General features: G+C 47.5%; 1 protein-coding gene across 1 annotated transcript in view; it reads right to left on the reverse strand.

The window, feature by feature from the left end:
* Positions 1-1,138: 1,138 nt before the first annotated feature.
* Positions 1,139-23,574, reverse strand: part of LOC118938759 (putative proline-rich protein 21) — a 97,095-nt gene continuing 74,659 nt past the window's right edge. Inside the window, exon 3 of the mRNA XM_036943641.1 lies at positions 1,139-1,258. Within this exon, the coding sequence (XP_036799536.1) occupies positions 1,139-1,258 (120 nt within the window). The remainder of the gene's footprint in view (positions 1,259-23,574) is intronic.

A 23,574-nucleotide genomic window follows, 5' to 3' on the forward strand; every position in this document is an offset into this window, starting at 1 on the left:
GTCACTATGGCCTCATATTGAAGAGAGACCTGTCTGGGATGACAACACTACTGTGTCCTTTTGGTCTTTCAGTCACTGGCTGTAATTATAGAAAGGATAATATTTATGTTCCGTTCTCTCCCCCTCCCTCTTACCCCTCCTCTCCTCCCCTCCCTCCTTCCCGCCCGTGCTTCAGCTACTCCTTTCAACCAGAGCACCTGTATCCTGGCCAAGGGTCACCTTCAGGATGTGCAGCCAGCCCTTGCAAGCATTCTGAAGAGTTCCCTCATGTCATTTCCTAAGTAACTTAAGTTTACTCTTAACTTCGTAAGAACATTTTCTCTTTCCATAAATCCTCTCGATAGCCAATGACCGAAGGGCTGGCAAAATGATAAGCAGACCTTTTATTTGATTTAACTAGGCAAGTCAGTTAAGAACAAATTCTTATTTTCAATGACGGCCTAGGAACAGTGGGTTAACTGCCTTGTTTAGGGGCAGAATTACAGATTTGTACCTAGTCAGCTCGGAACTTGAAACCTTTCGGTTACGAGCCCAATGCTCTAACCTCTAGGCTACCCTGCCACCCTACAGTAATCTAGTATATCCACAGCTGTTCTCCTTCAATCTACAGTAATCTAGTATATCCACAGCTGTTCTCCTTCGATCTACAGTAATCTAGTATATACACAGCTGTTCTCCTACGATCTACAGTAATCTAGTATATACACAGCTGTTCTCCTTCGATCTACAGTAATCTAGTATATACACAGCTGTTCTCCTTCGATCTACAGTAATCTAGTATATCCACAGCTGTTCTCCTTCGATCTACAGTAATCTAGTATATCCACAGCTGTTCTCCTTTGATCTACAGTAATCTAGTATATCCACAGCTGTTCTCCTTTTATCTACAGTAATCTAGTATATCCACAGCTGTTCTCCTTTGATCTACAGTAATCTAGTATATCCACAGCTGTTCTCCTTTGATCTACAGTAATCTAGTATATCCACAGCTGTTCTCATTTGAACTACAGTAATCTAGTATATCCACAGCTGTTCTCCTTTTATCTACAGTAATCTGAAGATATAAGACTACATAGTTGTGATGACAGAACCTCATCAGGATCCCTGACAGATAAATCTGACATTACTAAGTGGCTGGTTACAGTGGGTGGTGGGGGACATGAACCTGCTGCACACTAGCCAGGAACAGGAACAGGAAGCCTTTGGGGGAGCAGATAAAGTTGGGACACCTGATCTGAGAGTACACCGCATCATTCCACTACACCACCACAGTATTAGTCATACAGACAACAAATGGCATGCTCAGAGACGCTGCCTACTAATGTAACATATGAGTAACTCTACTACCACTCCTGAATACACACACACACACACACACACACACACACACACACACACACACACACACACACACACACACACACACACACACACACACACACACACACACACACACACACACACACAGGCACACACGCACACACACACACAAACCAACACACACACACGTGTGCAACAATACTACAACACTTAATCCTTCCACCACTGAGCACCCCTGTATACCAACACCCCACAGAGGTGATGTAGAGCTCACACCAGCCCCTTACAGTAAATACCCTGTGGCTAAACAACAATGCTGTGCTGCTGTGTAACATAACATCGCCTGGCTTAATGGTCTGGTTTATGCGGCACACATAGACAGAGACAGGCTGAGACTCAGCAGGACTCATAGACAGAGACAGGCTGAGACTCAGCAGAACTCATAGACAGAGAGGCTGAGACTCAGCAGGACTCATAGACAAAGACAGGCTGAGACTCAGCAGGACTTATAGACAGAGACAGGCTGAGACTCAGCAGGGCTCATAGACAGAGACAGGCTGAGACTCAGCAGGACTCATAGACAAAGACAGGCTGAGACTCAGCAGGGCTCATAGACAGAGACAGGCTGAGACTCAGCAGGACTCATAGGCAGAGACAGGCTGAGACTCAGCAGGGCTCATAGACAAAGACAGGCTAAGACTCAGCAGGACTCATAGACAGAGACAGGCTGAGACTCAGAATAACTCATAGACAGAGACAGGCTGAGACTCAGCAGGACTCATTGAGAGAGACAGGCTGAGACTCAGAATAACTCATAGACAGAGACAGGCTGAGACTCAGAAGAACTCATAGACAGAGACAGGCTGAGACTCAGCGGGAGTCATAGACAGAGACAGGCTGAGACTCAGCAGGACTCATAGATAGAGACAGGCTGAGACTCAGCAGGACTCATAGACAAAGACAGGCTGAGACTCAGCAGGGCTCATAGACAGAGACAAGCTGAGACTCAGCAGGACTCATAGACAGAGACAGGCTGAGACTCAGCAGGACTCATAGACAGAGACAGGCTGAGACTCAGCAGGACTCATAGACAGAGACAGGCTGAGACTCAGCAGGACTCATTGAGAGAGAGAGGCTGAGACTCAGAAGGACTCATAGACAGAGACAGGCTGAGACTCAGCGGGAGTCATAGACAGAGACAGGCTGAGACTGAGCGAGACTGATGAACAGAGACAGACTTGAGACTCAACCAACTGTTACTCACACAGTGAAATCACTTTCTGTCCGGATGCTGATGCTGGTGGTTTGTGTGTATGTGTGTGGGTGACCTGCTTCCCCCGGTCGTGGGCCTGGCTGTTTGATGTGGTATCTTTGCTGGTTTAGAAACCCCTCTGGAGTGCAGTGAGGGTGAGAGGGTAGGAGAGATGAACCCCTGTGGTGTACAGTGAGGGTGAGAGGGTAGGAGAGATGAACCCCTGTGGTGTACAGTGAGGGTGAGAGGGTAGGAGAGATGAACCCCTGTGTAGTGTAGTGAGGGTGAGCGGGTAGGAGAGATGAACCCCTGTGTAGTGCAGTGAGAGTGAGAGGGTAGGAGAGATGAACCCCTGTGGAGTGCAGTGAGGGTGAGAGGGTAGGAGAGATGAACCCCTGTGTAGTGCAGTGAGGGTGAGAGGGTAGGAGAGATGAACCCCTGTGGAGTACAGTGAGGGTGAGCGGGTAGGTGAGATGAACCCCTGTGTAGTGCAGTGAGGGTGAGAGGGTAGGTGAGATGAACCCCTGTGTAGTGCAGTGAGGGTGAGAGGGTAGGAGAGATGAACCCCTGTGGAGTACAGTGAGGGTGAGAGGGTAGGAGAGATGAACCCCTGTGGAGTACAGTGAGGGTGAGAGGGTAGGAGAGATGAACCCCTGTGTAGTGCAGTGAGAGTGAGAGGGTAGGTGAGATGAACCCCTGTGTAGTGCAGTGAGGGTGAGAGGGTAGGTGAGATGAACCCCTGTGGAGTACAGTGAGGGTGAGAGGGTAGGTGAGATGAACCCCTGTGTAGTGCAGTGAGGGTGAGAGGGTAGGTGAGATGAACCCCTGTGGAGTACAGTGAGGGTGAGAGGGTAGGTGAGATGAACCCCTGTGTAGTGCAGTGAGGGTGAGAGGGTAGGAGAGATGAACCCCTGTGGAGTACAGTGAGGGTGAGAGGGTAGGAGAGATGAACCCCTGTGGAGTACAGTGAGGGTGAGAGGGTAGGAGAGATGAACCCCTGTGTAGTGCAGTGAGAGTGAGAGGGTAGGTGAGATGAACCCCTGTGTAGTGCAGTGAGAGTGAGAGGGTAGGTGAGATGAACCCCTGTGTAGTGCAGTGAGGGTGAGAGGGTAGGTGAGATGAACCCCTGTGTAGTGCAGTGAGGGTGAGAGGGTAGGTGAGATGAACCCCTGTGGTGTACAGTGAGGGTGAGAGGGTAGGAGAGATGAACCCCTGTGGAGTGCAGTGAGGGTGAGAGGGTAGGAGAGATGAACCCCTGTGGAGTACAGTGAGAGTGAGAGGGTAGGTGAGATGAACCCCTGTGGAGTGCAGTGAGAGTGAGAGGGTAGGAGAGATGAACCCCTGTGGAGTGCAGTGAGAGTGAGAGGGTAGGAGAGATGAACCCCTGTGGAGTACAGTGAGGGTGAGAGGGTAGGAGAGATGAACCCCTGTGTAGTGCAGTGAGAGTGAGAGGGTAGGAGAGATGAACCCCTGTGGAGTACAGTGAGGGTGAGCGGGTAGGAGAGATGAACCCCTGTGGAGTACAGTGAGGGTGAGAGGGTAGGAGAGATGAACCCCTGTGTAGTGCAGCGAGGGTGAGAGGGTAGGAGAGATGAACCCCTGTGGTGTACAGTGAGGGTGAGAGGGTAGGAGAGATGAACCCCTGTGGTGTACAGTGAGAGTGAGAGGGTAGGAGAGATGAACCCCTGTGGAGTACAGTGAGGGTGAGAGGGTAGGAGAGATGAACCCCTGTGTAGTGCAGTGAGAGTGAGAGGGTAGGAGAGATGAACCCCTGTGTAGTACAGTGAGGGTGAGAGGGTAGGAGAGATGAACCCCTGTGGAGTACAGTGAGAGTGAGAGGGTAGGTGAGATGAACCCCTGTGTAGTGCAGTGAGAGTGAGAGGGTAGGTGAGATGAACCCCTGTGTAGTGCAGTGAGGGTGAGAGGGTAGGAGAGATGAACCCCTGTGTAGTACAGTGAGGGTGAGAGGGTAGGAGAGATGAACCCCTGTGGAGTACAGTGAGGGTGAGAGGGTAGGAGAGATGAACCCCTGTGGAGTACAGTGAGGGTGAGCGGGTAGGAGAGATGAACCCCTGTGGAGTGCAGTGAGAGTGAGAGGGTAGGAGAGATGAACCCCTGTGGAGTACAGTGAGGGTGAGAGGGTAGGTGAGATGAACCCCTGTGGAGTACAGTGAGAGTGAGAGGGTAGGAGAGATGAACCCCTGTGTAGTGCAGTGAGAGTGAGAGGGTAGGAGAGATGAACCCCTGTGTAGTGCAGCGAGGGTGAGCGGGTAGGTGAGATTATCAAGTGTTAAAAGGTTCAATGTAAGGCTGTATCGGTACCCTAAAAGTCAATTGTTGCTGGATCTGACATTGCTGACTCATGAACAGTTACAGTGCCTTGCGAAAGTATTCGGCCCCCTTGAACTTTGCGACCTTTTGCCACATTTCAGGCTTCAAACATAAAGATATAAAACTGTATTTTTTTGTGAAGAATCAACAACAAGTGGGACACAATCATGAAGTGGAACGACATTTATTGGATATTTCAAACTTTTTTAACAAATCAAAAACTGAAAAATTGGGCGTGCAAAATTATTCAGCCCCCTTAAGTAAATACTTTGTAGCGCCACCTTTTGCTGCGATTACAGCTGTAAGTCGCTTGGGGTATGTCTCTATCAGTTTTGCACATCGAAAGACTGAATTTTTTTCCCATTCCTCCTTGCAAAACAGCTTGAGCTCAGTGAGTTTGGATGGAGAGAATTTGTGAACAGCAGTTTTCAGTTCTTTCCACAGATTCTCGATTGGATTCAGGTCTGGACTTTGACTTGGCCATTCTAACACCTGGATATGTTTATTTTTGAACCATTCCATTGTAGATTTTGCTTTATGTTTTGGATCATTGTCTTGTTGGAAGACAAATCTCCGTCCCAGTCTCAGGTCTTTTGCAGACTCAATCAGGTTTTCTTCCAGAATGGTCCTGTATTTGGCTCCATCCATCTTCCCATCAATTTTAACCATCTTCCCTGTCCCTGCTGAAGAAAAGCAGGCCCAAACCATGATGCTGCCACCACCATGTTTGACAGTGGGGATGGTGTGTTCAGTGTGATGAGCTGTGTTGCTTTTACGCCAAACATAACGTTTTGCATTGTTGCCAAAAAGTTCAATTTTGGTTTCATCTGACCAGAGCACCTTCTTCCACATGTTTGGTGTGTCTCCCAGGTGGCTTGTGGCAAACTTTAAACGACACTTTTTATGGATATCTTTAAGAAATGGCTTTCTTCTTGCCACTCTTCCATAAAGGCCAGATTTGTGCAATATACGACTGATTGTTGTCTTATGGACAGAGTCTCCCACCTCAGCTGTAGATCTCTGCAGTTCATCCAGAGTGATCATGGGCCTCTTGGCTGCATCTCTGATCAGTCTTCTCCTTGTATGAGCTGAAAGTTTAGAGGGACGGCCAGGTCTTGGTAGATTTGCAGTGGTCTGATACTCCTTCCATTTCAATATTATCGCTTGCACAGTGCTCCTTGGGATGTTTAAAGCTTGGGAAATATTTTTGTATCCAAATCCGGCTTTAAACTTCTTCACAACAGTATCTCGGACCTGCCTGGTGTGTTCCTTGTTCTTCATGATGCTCTCTGCGCTTTTAACGGACCTCTGAGACTATCACAGTGCAGGTGCATTTATACGGAGACTTGATTACACACAGGTGGATTGTATTTATCATCATTAGTCATTTAGGTTAACATTGGATCATTCAGAGATCCTCACTGAACTTCTGGAGAGAGTTTGCTGCACTGAAAGTAAAGGGGCTGAATAATTTTGCACGCCCAATTTTTCAGTTTTTGATTTGTTAAAAAAGTTTGAAATCATGTCGTTCCACTTCATGATTGTGTCCCACTTGTTGTTGATTCTTCACAAAAAAATACAGTTTTATATCTTTATGTTTGAAGCCTGAAATGTGGCAAAAGGTCGCAAAGTTCAAGGGGGCCGAATACTTTCGCAAGGCACTGTAAATGTCTAGTTAAAGGTCTAGTTAAAGGTCTAGCTAAATGTCTAGTTAAAGGTATAATTAAAGGTATATCTGAAGATTTAGTTAAAGGTCTAGCTAAAGGTCTAGTTAAAGGTCTAGTTAAAGGTCTAGTTAAAGTTCTAGTTAAAGGCTACCTGGGGTGTCAGGGTAGCCTAGTGGTTAGAGTGTTGGACTAGTAACTGGAAGATTGCAAGTTCAAACTCCTGTTTCTAGGCTGTCATTGAAAATAAGAATTTGTTCTTAACTGACTTGCCTAGTTAAATAAAGGTAAAACAAATAAAATATCTGAAGGTCTAGCTAAAGATTCAGATGATTGTTTTTCTTCTGATTCTTTTTTCTTTTGAAATCAGCCAGAAATTCAACTGCAATACACAAGGCGTGTCTCATGGAATCAGGCCAAAAGTGTCCTGATTAAACCAAATGTTGAGCAATATGGAGAGTGTTGGGGTCATTTGGAGTCAATGCAGCATTGGAAACTGGAACAACCTCTTCTAAGATGGACGTAGTGCTGTATATACGAGGTTGTCATTGATTTGTACTGTAAAGTCTGCTGTCGTTATTATGCTGTATGGCTTTGACAGATTTTAGTCAAGCTATTGCTGAGTAGTACAGTGATTTCTCAGCATGTGTGTGCTTGTGTGTGTGTGTTGTCGTATGCAGTAGTGGAGCCTCCCATAAGCCTCTCCTCACAGAAATAGTTGAGTGTAGTCATGGTCACATAGCTAGCTGCTATTCCAGGGACTGACAGACCAGCAGGCAGGAGAGACACACGCTACCAGAGAGAGACAGAACTACGGCTTCTCTATGTCTCAGAACACTGATGAGTGAACGTCATGACGTTACACATGGGTTGTCTAGTCCTGAACTAATCATGTTTGTTCACCTCCAGTTGAATCAGGTGCGTTAGTATGGTGACACACAAACAGGCTACAACCACTAATGTTCCCACAACTACCCTTATTTATGAGGGTTCTGAGACGGTTTCTCAGACAAATTACAGGAGAATCTATATATTTATTTAAAAAATGTAGCCTTTTTACTCCCCAATAGGTAGTTTCAGTATTGTCCCATCGCTGCAATTCCTGTACGGACTCGGGAAAGGCGACGGTCGACAGCCATGCATCTTCCAAGACACACTGCTTCTTGACAAACTGCTCGCTTAGCCAGGAAGCCAGCTGCACCAATGTGTCGGAGGAAACACCGTACACCTGGCGACCATGTCAGGGTGTATGTACCCGGCCCGCCACAGGAGTCAAAAGAGCACGATGGGACAACGATATATTGGCCTGGCCAAATCCTCCCCTAACCCGGACAACGCTGGGCCAATAGGACGCAGCCCATGGGTCGACTTAGTCAACCTCGCTGCGACCTAGCCTGGTATCGAACCAGAATCTGTAGTGAAGCCGCTAGCACTGCGATGCAGTGTCTTAGACCACTCGGCAGGCTCTAATTACAGGAGAATCCAGCCACATCGCTTTGTGGGGCACATTCCAAACCTCCTAGTCCTATGTCATCTTGGTCAGTCTTGGCCACACTCACAGTCCTGTTGTAATTACTATGTTACTAAGCTAGCAAATGTGGTTGATTAATCGGGTTCAGGCAATTCTTGTGTGAGTGTATGTGTTTCAAGTTGGGTAGACTAGCAGTTAAGAGTGTTGGGCCAATAACCGAATCCCTGAGGTGAAAAATCTGTCGATATGCCCTTCAGCAAGGCATTTAACCCTAATTGCTCCTGTAAGTTGCTCTGGATAAGAGTGGCTTCTAAATTACTAGAATGTTAAATGTAATTGTAAGTTTCAAGTTTAAAAGTTTATTCACCACAGGATACAATGCAATTATAATATTATAGATAATAGAAACAAAGATTAAAACATTTAAGTAAAAACCACACAAGAACTACGATGATAGTTAAAGAAACACGAGAATGCAAGTATATGCAGGTCAGTGCCAGTACCTTATTCAATGTGTAGAGGTACTGGAGTGGTTTAGGTGGGGCTATATATAAAAAGTGACTGGTAGTGTCAGAGTCGTGTGTATAGGTGGCAGGGAAGTCAGGCGCAGGATAATCAAACTGAGTGTAATGGAGTATTTAATAACAAATAAAGTAAACATACTCCACGTCGACCGCCGAGCACCGCCCGAACAAGGAGAGGCTTCGACTTCGGGAGAAGGTGGCTAGCTGTAACCTATAACATACCTCGTTCACTCTCCTCAAGACTTTAAACGGCCCCACAAACTGCGGACCCAGCTTCCGGCAATGCAGGCGGAGGGGCAGGTTTCGGGTCGAGAGCCAGACCCTGTCCCCTGGTGTGAACTGCCTCACTGCGGTGACGGTCTGTGCCAACTTTCCGGCACAGTATGGTGCGCTGAAGGTGGACGTGGGCGGCCTCCCAGGTTTCCTCCGTGCACCGGAACCAATTGTCCACCGCAGGAGCCTCGGTCAGACTCTGATGCCAAGGAGCCAGAACCGGCTGATACCCTAATACACATTGAAAGGGAGAAAGGTGAGTGGAGGAGTGGCGTAGCAAGTTCTGGGCCATCTCTGCCTAGGGCACGAACTTCGCCCATTCCTCCGGCTGGTCCTGGCAATAAGACCGCAGAAACCTACCCACATCCTGGTTAACTCTCTCCACCCTCCCATTACTCTCGGGGTGAAAACCTGAGGTAAGGCTGACCGAGACCCCCAGACATTCCATGAACGCCTTCCAGACCCTTGATGTGAACTGGGGACCCCGATCAGACACTATATCCACAGGCACCCCATAGTGCCGGAAAACGTGTGTAAACAGGGCCTCCGCAGTTTGTAAGGCCATAGGGAGACCCGGCAAGGGGAGGAGACGACAGGACTTAGAAAAACTATCCACAACGACCAGGATCGTGGTGTTACCCTGTGAAGGTGGAAGATCAGTTAAAAAAATCCACCGACAGGTGCGACCATGGCCGTTGTGAACAGGTAAGGGTTGTAACTTACCTCTGAGAAGGTGTCTAGGAGCCTTGCACTGGGTGCACACTGAGCAGGAGGAAACATAAATCCTCACGTCCTTAGCTAAAGTGGGCCACCAGTACCTCCCATCAAGACAGCGCACCGTCCGACCTATCCCAGGATGACTAGAGGAGGGTGACGTGTGGGCCCAATAGATCAGTTGGTCGCGGACAGCAGACGTTAGCTGGACACTGAGGGGGAGAGGGATCTGCACGTGACGCCCTCTCAATGTCCGCGTCCAGCTCCCACACTACAGGCACCACCAAACAAGAAGCTGGGAGTATGGGAGTGGGATCCATGGATCGCTCCTCTGTGTCATACAGCCGGGACAATGCATCTGCCTTAACGTTCTGGGAGCCTCGTCTGTAAGAGAGGGTAAACACAAAACGAGTGAAAAACATGGCCCACCTTGCCTGACGAGGATTCAGTCTCCTCGCCTCCCAGATGTACTCCAGATGAGAAAAGGGTGTTTAGCCCCCTCAAACCAATGTCTCCACGCCTTCAAGGCTTTTATGACAGCCAACAGCTCCCGGTCCCCCACATCATAGTTTCGCTCCCCTGGGCTGAGCCTCTTCGAAAAGAAGGCACAGGGGCGGAGCTTCAGTGGCACACCCAAGCGCAGAGAGAGCACTGCTCCTATCCCAGCTTCGGATGCATCCACTTCCACTATGAATGGCAAAGAGGGATCCGGATGAGCCAACACAGGAACCGAGGTAAAAAGAGCCTTCAGGTGCCTAAAAGTCCTGTTCGCCTCAGCCGACCACAGCAAGCGCACCGGCCCCCCCTTAGCAGTGAGGTAATGGGAGCAGCAACCTGACCAAAACCCCGGAAAAACCTCCGGTAGTAGTTGGCAAACCCTAAAAATCGCTGCACCTCCTTGGGAGTCGGCCAATTACGCACGGCTGCAATGCGGTCGCTCTCCATCTCCACTCCTGACGTGGAAATCCGATGCCCTAGGAAGGAGACGGATTGTTGGAAGAACAAGCATTTCTCAGCCTTGACATATAGATCATGCTCCAACAGGCGACCAAGCACTTTGCGCACCAGGGACACATGCTCGGCGCGTGTAGCGGAGTATATCAGGATATCATCAATATACACCACTACACCCTGCCCGTGCAGGTCTCTGAAAATCTTGTCTACAAATGGTTGGAAGACTGATGGAGCATTCATCAACCCATATGTCATGATGCAGTACTCATAATGACCTGAGGTGGTGGTAAATGCCGTCTTCCACTCGTCTCCCTCCTGGATACGCACCAGATTGTACGCACTCCTGAGATCCAGTTTAGTGAAGAAGCGCGCCCCGTGCATTGACTCAATCGCTGTAGTGATAAGAGGTAGCGTGATTTTATTGAGACCTCGATAATCAATGCATGGGCGCAAACCGCCATCCTTCTTCACAAAAACGAAACCCGAGGAGACGGGTGAAATGGAGGGCTGAATCAAATCAAAATCAAATCAAATTTATTTATATAGCCCTTCGTACATCAGCTGATATCTCAAGGTGCTGTACAGAAACCCAGCCTAAAACCCCAAACAGCAAGCAATGCAGGTGTAGAAGCACAGTGGCCACGAAAAACTCCATAGAAAGGCCAAAACCTAGGAAGAAACCTAGAGAGGAACCAGGCTATGTGGGGTGGCCAGTCCTCTTCTGGCTGTGTCGGGTGGAGATTATAACAGAACATGGCCAAGATGTTCAAATGTTCATAAATGACCAGCATGGTAGAATAATAATAAGGCAGAACAGTTGAAACTGGAGCAGCAGCACGGCCAGGTGGACTGGGGACAGCAAGGAATCATCATGTCAGGTAGTCCTGGGGCATGGTCCTAGGGCTCAGGTGCTCCGAGAGAGAGAAAGAAAGAGAGAAAGAGAGAATTAGAGAAAGCACACTTAAATTCACACAGGACACCGAATAGGACAGGAGAAGTACTCCAGATATAACAAACTGAATGCACCCCTGACGCAGGGATTCAGAGATATATGTCTCCATAGCCACCGTCTCCGCTTGTGACAGGGGATACACGTGACTCCTGGGAAATGCAGCGTCTACCAGGAGATCTATCGCACAATCCTCCCGTCGATGGGGTGGTAATTGAGTCCCGAGAGCCAAATCGGCATATTCGGGGGGAATGCGCATGGTGGAGACCTGGTCTGGACTTTCCACCGTAGTAGCACCAACGGAAACCCCTAAACACCTACCTGAGCACTCTCGCGACCACCCCGCGAGAGCCCTCTGTGGCCAAGAAACAGTGAGGTCATGACAAGCTAACCAGGGTAGGCCCAGCACCACAGAATACGCAGGAGAATCAATAAGGAAAATACTAATATTTTCCTTGTGACCCCCATGCGTTACCATACTCAAAGGAGTGGTGGCCTCCCTGATAAACCCTGACCCTAATGGTCAACTATCTAAGGCATGAACAGGGAAAGGCATACCCACAGGAACAATGAGGATCCCTAAACTATGAGCTAAACTTTTATTAATGAAATTCCCAGCCACGCCTGAATCTACTAGCGCCTTATACTGGGAACGCGGAGAAAAAAAAAATCAGGAAAAGTGACAGAGACAGACATATGTGCAACAGAGCGCTCTGGATGAGAATGGTGCCTACTCACCTGGGGTGACACCAGAGTGCCCTGCCTGATGCCTTGATTCCCAGAGGAACCAACCCGGCACCGACCAGCAGTGTGACCTCTGCGACCACATATGGTGCTCGAGCGGAAACCCCCTCCGGTCTCCCTGCTAACTCCATGGGTACAAGAGGGTGTGGGAGGATGGAACAACCAGACCCAATCTAGACGTCCACGAGTAGCCCGCATGTTGTCCAGCCCGATGGACATGTCCACCAACTGGTCGAAGGTGAGGGTGGTGTCTCTACAGGCCAGGTCACGACGGACGTCCTCGCGTAGACTACAGCGGTAATGGTCGATCAGGGCCCTGTCGCTCCATCCAGCGCCGGCAGCCAGGGTCCTAAACTCCAGAGTAATCTCCTGGGCGCTCCTCGTCTCCTGCCTCAGATGGTAGAGACGCTCACCTGCCGCTCTGCCTTCGGGTGGGTGGTCGAATACTGTCCTGAAATGGCGGGTGAACTCCTCAAAATGGTCCAACGCCGCATCCTCTTCACCACACACAGCGCTGGCCCACTCCGGGGCTTTCCCGGTGAGGCACGAGATGAGGGCGTAACTCTTCTCACGGTCAGATGGAGCTGGGTGGACTGTGGCCAGGTACAGGCTTAGTTTGAGGAGAAACCCCTGGCAGCCGACAGTATGTCCGTCGTACCCCTTAGGCAGTGATAAATGGATAAAAGCAATTTAGGAGTCAAGAGCATGGAGAACAGTCCATGTCTTGGGTGGCTGGAGTCTTTGGTAACTTTTGAGTGTTTGCGTGAGTTGTTCAGGCAATACTTGGAATATGTGTGTCAAGGAGTTGTTGTGAAAAGTGCTTCCTGTCTCAGCAGCCGAGCAACAATAGGTAGTTTCCACAGTGGTACGGAAGTGCGCACACCGGCACTTGGAAAAGTAATCATTCTCTTACCGAATCCCATCAATAGGAACACGTTAAGACTGGAATCAATGATTAGTGATTAGTGTGTGTGTGTGTGTGTGTGTGTGTGTGAGTACGTTTGTGTGTACGGTCATGTGTGTGAGAGTGCCTGTGTATGTGTTCCTGTGTGTGTTTGTGCATACATGTGTGTGTGTGTGCATGTTTTCATGTGCTTGTGTTGGCATGGCGTGCCCCAGCTGCTGTGGTCCTGAGGTAAGTGCCAGCCTCTTTGTGCCACTCAGAGTCTGATGGATGAGGTGGTGACACAGCCAATGTGAGTTGACAGTAAGAAGCTGTGAAAGGTCACTGTGCTATACACAACCACTACCACTACAGTACACTCCCTATACACTGAAAGTAGAAAACATAGAGAACATCTTCCTAATATTGAGTTGCACCCCTTTTGCCCTCAGTACAGCCTTTTGTTAGGACATGTACTCTACAGGATGTGTTCCACAGGGAGGCTGGCCCATGTTGACTCCAATGCTTCCCACAATTGTGTAGACTATATATACTACCACTACAGTATATTATACATGTACTACCACTATCACTACAGTATACTATATATACTACCACTTTCACTACAGTACACTATATATACTACCACTACAGTATATTATACATATTCTACCACTATCACTACAGTATACTATATATACTACCACTACAGTATATTATACATATACTACCACTTTCACTACAGTACACTATATATACTACCGCTACAGTATATTATACATATACTACCACTATCACTACAGTATACTGTATATACTACCACTTTCACTACAGTACACTGTATATACTACCACTACAGTATATTATACATATTCTACCACTATCACTACAGTATACTATATATACTACCACTACAGTATATTATACATATACTACCACTTTCACTACAGTATACTATATATACTACCACTACAGTATATTATACATATTCTACCACTATCACTACAGTATACTATATATACTACCACTACAGTATATTATACATATACTACCACTATCACTACAGTACACTGTATATACTACCACTACAGTATATTATACATATTCTACCACTACAGTATTTTATACATATTCTATCACTATCACTACAGTATACTATATATACTACCACTACAGTATAATATATATACTACTACTACCACTACAGTATAACATATGTAGAATATCACTATTACTACAGTATATTATACATATACTACCACTACAGTATACTATATATACTACCACTACAGTTACTATATATACTACCACTATCACTACAGTATAACATATGTATAATATCACTACCACTACAGTACACTACCACTATCACTACAGTGTACTATATATACTACCACTACAGTTATTATATATACTACCACTATCACTACAGTATACTACCACTATCACTACAGTGTACTATATATACCACAACTATCACTACAGTGTACTATATATACCACAACTATCACTACAGTATGCTATATATACTACCACTACAGTATATTATACATATACTACCACTATAACCACTTACAAATCAAATCAAATTGTATTTGTCACAAGCTTCATAAAAAAATAGGTGTCGACTAACAGTGAAATGCTTACTTACAGGTCATTTTCCAACAATGCAGAGTTCAAATATAAATAGTGACGCAAGAAATAAATAAATACACTGAATAAAGAATAACAGTAACGAGTAAAATTAACATGGCTATATACACAGGGAGTAGAAACTAACATGGCTAAATATACTGTAGGGAGTAGAAACTATCATGGCTATATACAGGGAGTAGAACACAACATGGCTACCGGTATATACAGGGAGTAGAACATAACATGGATATATACAGGAAGTAGAACATAACATGGATATATACAGGGAGTAGAACATAACATGGATATATACAGGGAGTAGAACACAGCATGGATATATACAGGAAGTAGAACATAACATGGATATATACAGGAAGTAGAACATAACATGGATATATACAGGGAGTAGAAACTAACATGGCTATATACAGGGAGTATAAACTAACATGGCTATATATACTGTAGGGAGTACCAGTACTGAGTTGATGTGAAGAGGTATGAGGTAAGTACTTTACATATAGGTAGGGGTAAAGTGACTGGGAAACAGGATAGATAATAGGGATCAAACCCGGGCTGTAGTGATGCCTCACTGCGATGCTGTGCCTTAGACCGCTGCGCCACTCTGGAGGCCCCATTTGGCAAATCTGACCATAACTCTATCATCATGATTCCTGCTTACAAGCAAAAACTACAACAGGAAGTACCAGTGACGCACTCAATACGGAAGTGGTCAGATGAAGCAGATGCTAAACTACAGGACTGTTTCACTAGCATAGACTGGACTATGTTCCGGGATTCATCCGATGGCATTGTGGAGTATACCACATCAGTCACCGGCTTCATTAATAAGTGCATCGACGACGTCGTCCCCACAATGATTGCATGTACATGCCCCAAACAGAAGCCATGGATTACAGGCAACATCCGTAATGAGCTAAAATCTAGAGCTTCCACTTTCAGGGAACGGGACACTAATCCTGACACTTATAAGAAATCAAACCCGCAAAGTGTCAATACAGGACCAGGATCAAATCCTACTACACCAGCTCTGACACTCTTTGGATGTGGCAAGGCTTGCAAACTATCACGGATTACAAAGGGAAACCTCGCAGCGAGCTGCCCAGTGACGTGAGCCTACCAGACGAGCTAAATGCCTTCTATGCTCCTTTGAGGCAAGCAACACTGAATCAAGCATGAGAGCACCAGCTGTTCTGGATGACTGTGTGATCTCGCTCTCCGCAGGCAATGTGAGTAAGACCTTTAAACAGGTTAACATTCACAAGGCCACAGGGCCAGACAGATTAGCAGGATGCGTACTCAGAGCATGCGATGACCAGCTGGAATGTGTCTTCACTGACATTTTCAACCTCTCCCTTGTCCAGTCTGTAATACCTACAGTTTCAGTCAAATGTTGGACACACCTACTAATTCAAGGGTTTTTCTTTATTTTTTACTATTTTCTACATTGTGGAATAATCAAATAATCAAAACTATCAAATAACAGATATGGAATAATGTAGTAACCAAAAGGTGTTATACAAATCAATATATATTTTAGATTTTAGATTCTTCAAAGTACCCACCATTTGCCTTGATGACAGCTTTGCACACTTTTGGCATTCTCTCAACCAGCTTAATGAGGAATGCTTTTCCAACAGTCTTGAAGGAGTTCCCACATATGCTAAGCACTCGTTTGATGCTTTTCCTTCACTCTGTGGTCCAACTCATCCCAAACTATCTCAATTGGGTTGAGGTCGGGTGATTGTGGAGGCCAGGTCATCTGATGCAGCACTCCATCACTCTCCTTCTTGGTCAAATAGTCCTTACAAAGCCTGGAGGTGTGTTTTGGGTCATTGTCCTGTTGAAAAACAAATAACAGTCCCACTATGCGCAAACCAGATGGGATGGTGTATCGCTGCAGAATACTGTGGTAGCCATGCTGGTTAAGTGTGCCTTGAATTCTAAATAAATCACTGACAGTGTCACCAGAAAAGCACCCCCAAACCATCACACCTTCTCCTCCATGCTTCACGGTGGGAACCACACATGCGGAGATCATTTGTTCACCTACTCTGCATCTCACAAAGACATGGAGGTTGAAACCAAAATTTCAAATTTGGACTCATCAGAACAAAGGGCAGATTTCCACCAGTCTAATGTCCAATGCTCCTGTTTCTTGGCCCAAGCAAGTCTCTTCTTATAATTGGTGTCCTTTAGTAGTGGTTTCTTTGCAACAATTCGACCATGAAGGCCTGATTCACGCAGTCCCCTCTGAACAGTTGATGTTGAAATGTGACTGTTACTTGAACTCTGTGAAGCATTTATTTGGGCTGCAATCTGAGGTGCAGTTAACTCTAATGAACGTATCCTCGGCAGCAGAGGTAACTCTGGGTCTTCCTTTCCTGTGGCGGTCCTCATGAGAGCCAGTTTCATCATAGCGCTTGATGGTTTTTGCGACTGCACTTTAAGAAACTTTAAAAGTTCTGGAATTTATGTCATAAAGTTATGTCTGGACTGTCGTTGCTCTTGGCTTATTTGAGCTATTCTTGCCATAATATTTTATCATGACACAAGGCGAGATCCAGATGCAGACACAGGAGGCAGATGGTTGGAGTCTTACAATGTTTATTGATCCAAAAGGAGTAGGCCAGAGAATGGTCTTGTACAGGCAAAAGGTCAAAACCAGATCAGAGTCCAGGAGGTACGAGCAGACAGGCTCATGGTCAAGGCAGGCAGAAAGGTCAGGAAGGCGGGTACAGAGTCCAGAAACAGGCAAGGGTCAAAACTGGGAGGACTAGAAAAAGGAGAATAGCAAAAAGCAGGAGAACGGGAGAAACGCTGGTTGACTTGGAAAACATACAAGACAAACTGGCACAGAGAGACAGGAAACACAGGGATAAATACACTGGGGAAAATAAGCGACACCTGGAGGGGGTGGAGACAATCACAGGGACAGGTGAAACAGATCAGGGCGTGACAATTTGAACAAATAGGGCTATCTTCTGTATACCACCCCTACCTTGTCACAACACAACTGACTGGCCCAAACACATTAAGAAGGAAAGAACTTCCACAAAATAACTTTTAATAAGGCACATCTGTTAATTGAAATGCATTCCAGGTGACTACCTCATGAAGCTGGTTGAGAGAATGCCAAGAGTATGCAAAGCTTTCATCATGGCAAAGGTGGCTACTTTGAAGAATCTCAAATATAAAATATATTTTGATTTATTTAACACTTTTTGGTTACTACATGATTCCATTTTTGTTATTTAATAGTGTTGATGTCTTCACTATTATTCTACCATGTAAAAAATAGTACAAATAAAGAAAAACCCTTGAATGAGTAGGCATCTCCACACTTTTGCCTGGTACTGTACATGTTTCAAGCAGACCACTATAGTCCCTGTGCCCAAGAACGCTCACATCTGTAAGCCTTGAAATGGTTCACATCAACACCATCATCCCTGTCACCCTAGACCCACTCCAATTTGCATGCCTCCGCAACAGATCCACATATGTCGTAATCTCTATTGGACTCCACACTGCCCTTTCCCACCTGGACAAGAGGAACACCTAAGTGAGAATGCTGGTCATTGACTACAGAGCAGCGTTCAACACCATAGTGCCCTCCAAGCTCATCACTAAACGAACGACCCTGGGACTGAACACCTCCCTCTGAAACTGGATCCTGGACTTCCTGACGGGCTGCCCCCAGGTGGTGAGGGTAAGCAACAACACATTCGGCACGCTGACCCTCAACACAGGGGCCCTTTAGGGGTAAGAGCTTAGTCCCCCCTGTTCAACAACAACTGCATGGCTACGCACTACTCCAACACCTTTGACGATGAGACAGCCAACAGCGAGGAGGTCAGAGACCTGGCAGTGTGGTGCCAGGACAACAACCTCTCCCTCAACGTCAGTAAGGGTAGCCTAGTGATTAGAGCATTGGGCTGGTAACCGGAAGGTTGCAAGTTCAAATCCCCGAGCTGACAAGGTACAAATCTGTCGTTCTGCCCCTGAACAGGCAGTTAACCCACTGTTCCTAGGCCGTCATTGAAAATAAGAATTTGTTCTTAACTGACTTGCCTGGTTAAATAAAGGTAAAATAAAAATAAGACAAAGGAGGTGATTGTGGACTACAGGAAACGGAGGGGTTTAGCATTGACGGGGCTGTAGCGGTGTGGGTCAAGAGTTTCAAGTTCATCGGTGTCCACATCAATGAGGACCAAACACACCAACACAGTGGTGAAGAGGGAACGTCAACGAGGCTGAACTCTCTGCCATCCAGGACCTATATAGCAGGCGCTGTCAGAGGAAGGCCCTAAAAACTGTCAAAGACTCCAGCCACCCAAGTCATAGACTGAGCACCAAGTCTAGGACCAAAAGGCTCCTCAACAGCTTCTGCCATAAGACTGCTGAACAGGTTGTCAAATGGCCACCCAGACTATTTACATTGACCCCCTTCTTATTTTCTGCAATGACTCTCTTGCACCTGCTTTATGCACACTCACTGGACTCCACACACACACACACACACACACTACACTGACACTTCAACACACACACACACACACACACACACTACACTGACACTTCAACACACACACACACACACACACACACATCTATCCTGATTGCCTAGTCACTTTACCTCTACCAACATGTACATATTACCTCAATCACCTCCACCACCTTGTACCCCTGCATATTGACTTGGTACCAGTTCTCCATGTATACAGTCCCGTTATTGTTATTTTATTGTGTTACTATTTACTTACATTTTTTTTGTGCACATTTGTCTCAATTTTTTACTCTGCATTGTTGGGAAAGGTCTCGTAAGTAAGCATTTCACAGTAAAGTCCACACCTGTTGTATTCACAGCCTCCAGTATTTATGCTGCAGTAGTTTATGTGTCGGGGGGCTAGGGTCAGTTTGTTATATCTGGAGTACTTCTCCTGTCCTATCCGGTGTCCTGTATGCTCTCTCTAATTCTCTCTTTCTCTCTTTCTTTCTCTCTCTCGGAGGACCTGAGCCCTAGGACCATGCCTCAGGACTACCTGACATGATGACTCCTTGCTGTCCCCAGTCCACCTGGCCGTGCTGCTGCTCCAGTTTCAACTGTTCTGCTTATTATTATTCGACCATGCTGGTCATTTATGAACATTTGAACATCTTGGCCATGTTCTGTTATAATCTCCACCCGGCACAGCCAGAAGAGGACTGGCCACCCCACATAGCCTGGTTCCTCTCTAGGTTTCTTCCTAGGTTCTGGCCTTTCTAGGGAGTTTTTCCTAGCCACCGTGCTTCTACACCTACATTGCTTGCTGTTTGGGGTTTTAGGCTGGGTTTCTGTACAGCACTTTGAGATATCAGCTGATGTACGAAGGGCTTTATAAATACAATTTGATTTGATTTGCTGTATGTGTTGGGGTGTCAGTGTCATTATGCGTGAATGTGTAGATCCAGAGTGTGGGTAGAGTCCAGTGTGAGTGGGTAGAGTCCAGTGTGTGGGTAGAGTCCAGTGTGCGGGTAGAGTCCAGTGTGTGGGTAGAGTCCAGTGTGTGGGTAGAGTCCAGTGTGTGGGTAGAGTCCAGTGTGAGTGGGTAGACTCCAGTGTGTGGGTAGAGTCCAGTGTGTGGGTAGAGTCCAGTGTGTGGGTAGAGTCCAGTGTGTGGGTAGAGTCCAGTGTGAGTGGGTAGACTCCAGTGTGAGTGGGTAGACTCCAGTGTGTGGGTAGAGTCCAGTGTGTGGGTAGAGTCCAGTGTGTGGGTAGAGTCCAGTGTGTGGGTAGAGTCCAGTGTGTGGGTAGAGTCCAGTGTGAGTGGGTAGACTCCAGTGTGTGGGTAGAGTCCAGTGTGTGGGTAGAGTCCAGTGTGTGGGTAGAGTCCAGTGTGAGTGGGTAGACTCCAGTGTGTGGGTAGAGTCCAGTGTGTGGGTAGAGTCCAGTGTGAGTGGGTAGACTCCAGTGTGTGGGTAGAGTTGAGTGTGAGTGGGTAGAGTCCAGTGTGTGGGTAGAGTCCAGTGTGTGGGTAGAGTTGAGTGTGAGTGGGTAGAGTTGAGTGTGTGGGTAGAGTTGAGTGTGTGGGTAGAGTTGAGTGTGAGTGGGTAGAGTCCAGTGTGTGGGTAGAGTTGAGTGTGTGGGTAGAGTTGAGTGTGTGGGTAGAGTTGAGTGTGAGTGGGTAGAGTCCAGTGTGTGGGTAGAGTTGAGTGTGAGTGGGTAGAGTCCAGTGTGTGGGTAGAGTCCAGTGTGTGGGTAGAGTTGAGTGTGTGGGTAGAGTTGAGTGTGAGTGGGTAGAGTCCAGTGTGTGGGTAGAGTTGAGTGTGTGGGTAGAGTTGAGTGTGAGTGGGTAAAGTCCAGTGTGTGGGTAGAGTCCAGTGTGTGGGTAGAGTCCAGTGTGTGGGTAGAGTTGAGTGTGTGGGTAGAGTCCAGTGTGAGTGGGTAGACTCCAGTGTGTGGGTAGAGTCCAGTGTGTGGGTAGAGTCCAGTGTGTGGGTAGAGTCCAGTGTGTGGGTAGAGTCCAGTGTGAGTGGGTAGACTCCAGTGTGTGGGTAGAGTTGAGTGTGAGTGGGTAGAGTCCAGTGTGTGGGTAGAGTCCAGTGTGTGGGTAGAGTCCAGTGTGTGGGTAGAGTCCAGTGTGTGGGTAGAGTCCAGTGTGTGGGTAGAGTCCAGTGTGTTGGTAAAGTCCAGTGTGTGGGTAGAGTCCAGTGTGTGGGTAGAGTTCAGTGTGTGGGTAGAGTCCAGTGTGCGGGTAAAGTACAGTGTGTGGGTAGAGTCCAGTGTGTGGGTAGAGTCCAGTGTGTGGGTAGAGTCCAGTGTGTGGGTAAAGTCCAGTGTGTGGGTAAGGTCCAGTGTGTGGGTAGAGTCCAGTGTGTGGGTAGAGTCCAGTGTGTGGGTAGAGTCCAGTGTGTGGGTAAAGTCCAGTGTGTGGGTAAAGTCCAGTGTGTGGGTAGAGTCCAGTGTGTGGGTAGAGTCCAGTGTGTGGGTAGAGTCCAGTGTGCGGGTAGAGTCCAGAGTGTGGGTAGAGTCCAGTGTGTGGGTAGAGTTCAGTGTGTGGGCAGAGTTCAGTGTGTGGGTAGACTCCAGTGTGTGGGTAGAGTCCAGTGTGTGGGTAGAGTCCAGTGTGTGGGTAGAGTCCAGTGTGTGGGTAGAGTCCAGTGTGTGGGTAGAGTCCAGTGTGTGGGTAAAGTACAGTGTGTGGGTAGAGTCCAGTGTGTGGGTAGAGTCCAATGTGTGGGTAGAGTCCAGTGTGTGGGTAAAGTCCAGTGTGTGGGTAAAGTCCAGTGTGTGGGCAGAGTCCAGTGTGTGGGTAAAGGCCAGTGTGTGGGTAGAGTCCAGTGTGTGGGTAGAGTCCAGTGTGCGGGTAGAGTCCAGTGTGTGGGTAGAGTCCAGTGTGTGGGTAGAGTCCAGTGTGTGGGTAGAGTCCAGTGTGTGGGTAGAGTTCAGTGTGTGGGCAGAGTTCAGTGTGTGGGTAGAGTTCAGTGTGTGGGTAAAGTCCAGTGTGTGGGTAGAGTTCAGTGTGTGGGAAAAGTCTAGTGTGTGGGTAGAGTTCAGTGTGAGTGGGTAGTGTCATTATGCAGTCTTATAGCTTCGGGGTAGAAGCTGTTCAGGGTCCTGTTGGTTCCAGACTACCGCCAAGGAAGACAAGGAGAGGGAGGTGGAGATGGAGGTGGAGAGAGAGACAAAATAAAGAAGTGAGTGGGTTCAGTGAGAGATAAATAAAAAAAGAGTGAGAGTGGGTCAGAGTGAGTAATAGATAGTAAAAATATAGGATAAAAATAGAGGGTAAACATTTGAGTGAGAAAAATGATGAGAGAAAAGGTCAGATGTAGAGTGATATGAGAGAGGAAAGGAGGGAGAGAGGATGAGAGAGAGAGGGAGGGAGGATGAGATAGAGGGAGGGAGAGAGGATAGGAGGGAGGGGGAGGGAGAGAGGGAGAGAGGATAGGAGGGAGGTAGGGAGGGAGGGAGGATGAGAGAGAGGAAAGGAGAGAGGATAGGAGAGAGGGAGGGAGGGAGGATGAGAGAGAGATGGAGAGAGGATAGGAGGGAGGGAGGGCAGGAGGATGAGAGAGAGGGAGGGAGAGAGGGAGGAAGAGAGGGAGGGAGGGAGGATGAGCGAGAGGGAGGGAGAGAGGATGAGTGAGAGAGGGAGAGAGAGAGGGAGGGAGAGAGGGAGAGAGAGAGGATGAGAGAGATGGAGGGAGGGAGGATGAGTGAGAGGGAGGGAGGGAGAGAGGATGAGAGAGAGGGAGAGAGAGAGAAAGGGGAAGTTGGCAGCAGAGGTGCTGACTAGTCTTTGCTTCTGCCTGTGGCTCAGAGAGATTAAAGAGTTAGAGGAGAGAACTGTCCCTGTCTGTCACCACTCTCCTCTCATCCCTCTTTCCCCCACTCTGTCTCTCTTCCCTCTCTCTGTCACAGCTCTCCTCTCCTCCCTCTTTCCCCCACTCCGTCTCTCTTCCCTCTCTCTGTCACAGCTCTCTTCTCCTCCCTCCTACTCCCTCTTTCCCCCACTCCATCTCTCTTCCCTCTCTGTCTGTCAACGCTCTCTTCTCCTCCCTCCTACTCCCTCTTTCCCCCACTCCGTCTCTCTTCCCTCTCTGTCTGTCAATGCTCTCTTCTCCTCCCTCCTACTCCCCCTTTCCCCCACTCCGTCTCTCTTCCCTCTCTGTGTGTCAACGCTCTCTTCTCCTCCCTCCTACTCACTCTTTCCCCCACTCCATCTCTCTTCCCTCTCTGTCTGTCAACGCTCTCTTCTCCTCCCTCCTACTCCCTCTTTCCCCCACCGTCTCTCTTCCCTCTCTGTCACCGTTCTCCTGTCCTCTATCTTCCCACCTCTCTTTCCCCCACAGTCTCTCT

Source organism: Oncorhynchus mykiss, chromosome 14 (assembly GCF_013265735.2).
Source record: "Oncorhynchus mykiss isolate Arlee chromosome 14, USDA_OmykA_1.1, whole genome shotgun sequence".
NCBI lineage: Eukaryota > Metazoa > Chordata > Actinopteri > Salmoniformes > Salmonidae > Oncorhynchus > Oncorhynchus mykiss.